The sequence below is a fragment of the Ascaphus truei genome, unplaced genomic scaffold, assembly GCF_040206685.1.
Source record: "Ascaphus truei isolate aAscTru1 unplaced genomic scaffold, aAscTru1.hap1 HAP1_SCAFFOLD_457, whole genome shotgun sequence".
NCBI classification, from domain to species: Eukaryota; Metazoa; Chordata; class Amphibia; order Anura; family Ascaphidae; genus Ascaphus; species Ascaphus truei.
This window is the reverse complement of record NW_027456788.1, coordinates 268,735-270,942: the sequence shown is the minus strand read 5'-3', so window position 1 is coordinate 270,942 and position 2,208 is coordinate 268,735. Positions and strand designations below refer to the sequence as shown.

At 45.6% G+C, this 2,208-nt stretch overlaps 2 protein-coding genes across 2 annotated transcripts; one reads left to right on the top strand and one right to left on the bottom strand.

The window, feature by feature from the left end:
* Positions 1-359: 359 nt before the first annotated feature.
* LOC142484898 (histone H2A type 2-B-like) lies at positions 360-985 on the bottom strand. The gene has a single exon (XM_075584139.1). It carries the CDS (start codon positions 962-964, stop codon positions 572-574), a length of 393 nt encoding a protein of 130 aa, XP_075440254.1. The 5' UTR covers positions 965-985; the 3' UTR covers positions 360-571.
* Positions 986-1,255: 270 nt separating this feature from the next.
* LOC142484903 (histone H2B 1.1-like) lies at positions 1,256-1,797 on the top strand. The gene has a single exon (XM_075584143.1). It carries the CDS (start codon positions 1,291-1,293, stop codon positions 1,687-1,689), a length of 399 nt encoding a protein of 132 aa, XP_075440258.1. The 5' UTR covers positions 1,256-1,290; the 3' UTR covers positions 1,690-1,797.
* Positions 1,798-2,208: the final 411 nt, after the last annotated feature.

Below are 2,208 nucleotides of genomic sequence, written 5' to 3'. Positions count from 1 at the left end.
GTGCTACACAACTTTGCTTTATTTATAGGAGGTGGATCTGCAAATAGAGACTTTTTTTTTTTTTATATATAATGGTTCTAAAGCAAGAGACATGCTTCACAATCTGGTCACTGATTGTGGCGGTTTATGTTTTCCTGGAAATAATAAAGTCGGTGAATTTTTTTTTAGGTCCCGGTGAAAAGTTAGTGTCATTATGGTATGGAACAGATGTTTTTCCCCACGAGTTACAGAGCTATAGAAGTGTAACTGAACCCAAACCTGTATAATTAATAAAAGAAAATATCGGATTGCATTTATCTTCTGCAGATATAGCAAAATCATAACGGAGTTTCACAATTACAGCACTAACAAGAGGCGATACATGTACTTTAATTATTTTTATACACATTCTTTAATGTTTCATTGAATATCAGTAACAATTAAAACAGACTTACTCATATTTAGGTAGTAATATAGCTCGCTGCAGTAAATATGAAATGATTTGTCTCTTTCTCGATATTGTGGGTGGCTCTGAAAAGAGCCTTTGTGTTGGGTATGTGGGGATCTCTGCTCCTGGTCTCGGGTATTCAGCTCACTTGCTCTTGGCCGGTTTGTGGCTCTCGGTTTTCTTGGGCAGCAGCACGGCCTGGATGTTGGGCAGAACACCCCCCTGAGCGATGGTGACCCCTCCGAGCAGCCGGTTCAGCTCCTCATCGTTACGCACAGCGAGCTGCAGGTGCCGGGGGATGATGCGGGACTTCTTATTATCCCGGGCAGCGTTACCGGCCAACTCCAGGATCTCCGCAGTCAGGTACTCGAGCACTGCGGCCAGATAGACCGGGGCTCCGGCTCCCACACGTTGAGCATAATTACCCTTCCGAAGAAGTCTGTGCACACGGCCGACTGGAAACTGCAGCCCAGCCCGAGAAGAGCGAGTCTTGGCTTTAGCGCGCACTTTCCCGCTCTGTTTGCCTCTTCCAGACATTCCTATTAATCTGACCACAGCTGTAACAGCAAAAGAAATAAGAAACCCCGCCCCCTGTGCCCTTATTTATACCTTTATGGTGCATCGTAACTCCTCTGTGATTGGTCAGTCTTCAAATCAGCCAATCAGTTCCAGAATCCTGTAACTACCAATCATCTTAGTTGAAATGCATCTGATGAGGTCATAAACGGTCACATGATAAAGTCAGCCAATGCAAGAACAGAAGACTGCAGCTTCTCATTTGCATAGGAAGCCTATAAATAGAGCTGCTGGGGGAGGAGTTAGACATTGTCTGTTTGTAGCTGAAGGAGGAAGCATCGCTCAATATGCCTGAACCAGCCAAGTCAGCGCCAGCTGCGAAGTCAGCGCCAGCTGCCAAGAAGGGCTCTAAGAAAGCCGTGACCAAGACCCAGAAGAAGGATGGGAAGAAGCGTAGGAAGACCAGGAAGGAGAGTTACGCTATCTACGTGTACAAGGTGCTGAAGCAGGTTCACCCTGACACCGGCATCTCCTCCAAGGCCATGGGCATCATGAACTCCTTTGTCAACGATATCTTCGAGCGCATCGCAGGAGAAGCCTCCCGTCTGGCTCATTACAACAAACGCTCCACCATCACTTCCCGGGAGATCCAGACCGCCGTGCGCCTGCTGCTGCCGGGAGAGCTGGCCAAGCACGCAGTGTCCGAGGGCACCAAGGCTGTCACCAAGTACACTAGCGCCAAGTAACCCTGATCTCATCACTGACCCACAAACACAAAGGCTCTTCTAAGAGCCACCCACCTTATCCGTGTAAAAGCTATAATGCTCATATTTACTCTGCATTCGGGATAAAAGGGTAAGCATCAAATGCAACGAAATGTTCTGTTAGATTTAGTTGTATTTATTGGTTTGTTTTAGTTTGAAAGCTTTTGATCTGACCGGAGAACAGCAGAAAAGCGCCAAGAATCCCATTCAATGTATCTGTAGTTCGCACAAATACCACAGGGTGGCGCTGCTGTTATACAAGAAATTTGTGCTCAAAAAGCAGGATTTGGTATTCATACAATGCGATTATTTTTTTCACTGACAGTTTTTGAGTCCCAGTAAAATGCAGATTGTATGTAAATGCATATGAGTAAAATTGTACATGAAATGATGCCCCCAACACCCGCATGATGCATTTGATGTAGGGCAGTTTGTGATGAGTTCACATACAGCCAATGCAATTATATTTTCCACATGAGTTTGATACGAGCATAGTTAATG

Coding starts and splice junctions, on each gene's coding strand:
- LOC142484898 (XM_075584139.1), bottom strand. CDS start 964: ATGTCTGGAAGAGGCAAACAGAGCGGGAAAGTGCGCGCTAAAGCCAAG.
- LOC142484903 (XM_075584143.1), top strand. CDS start 1,291: ATGCCTGAACCAGCCAAGTCAGCGCCAGCTGCGAAGTCAGCGCCAGCT.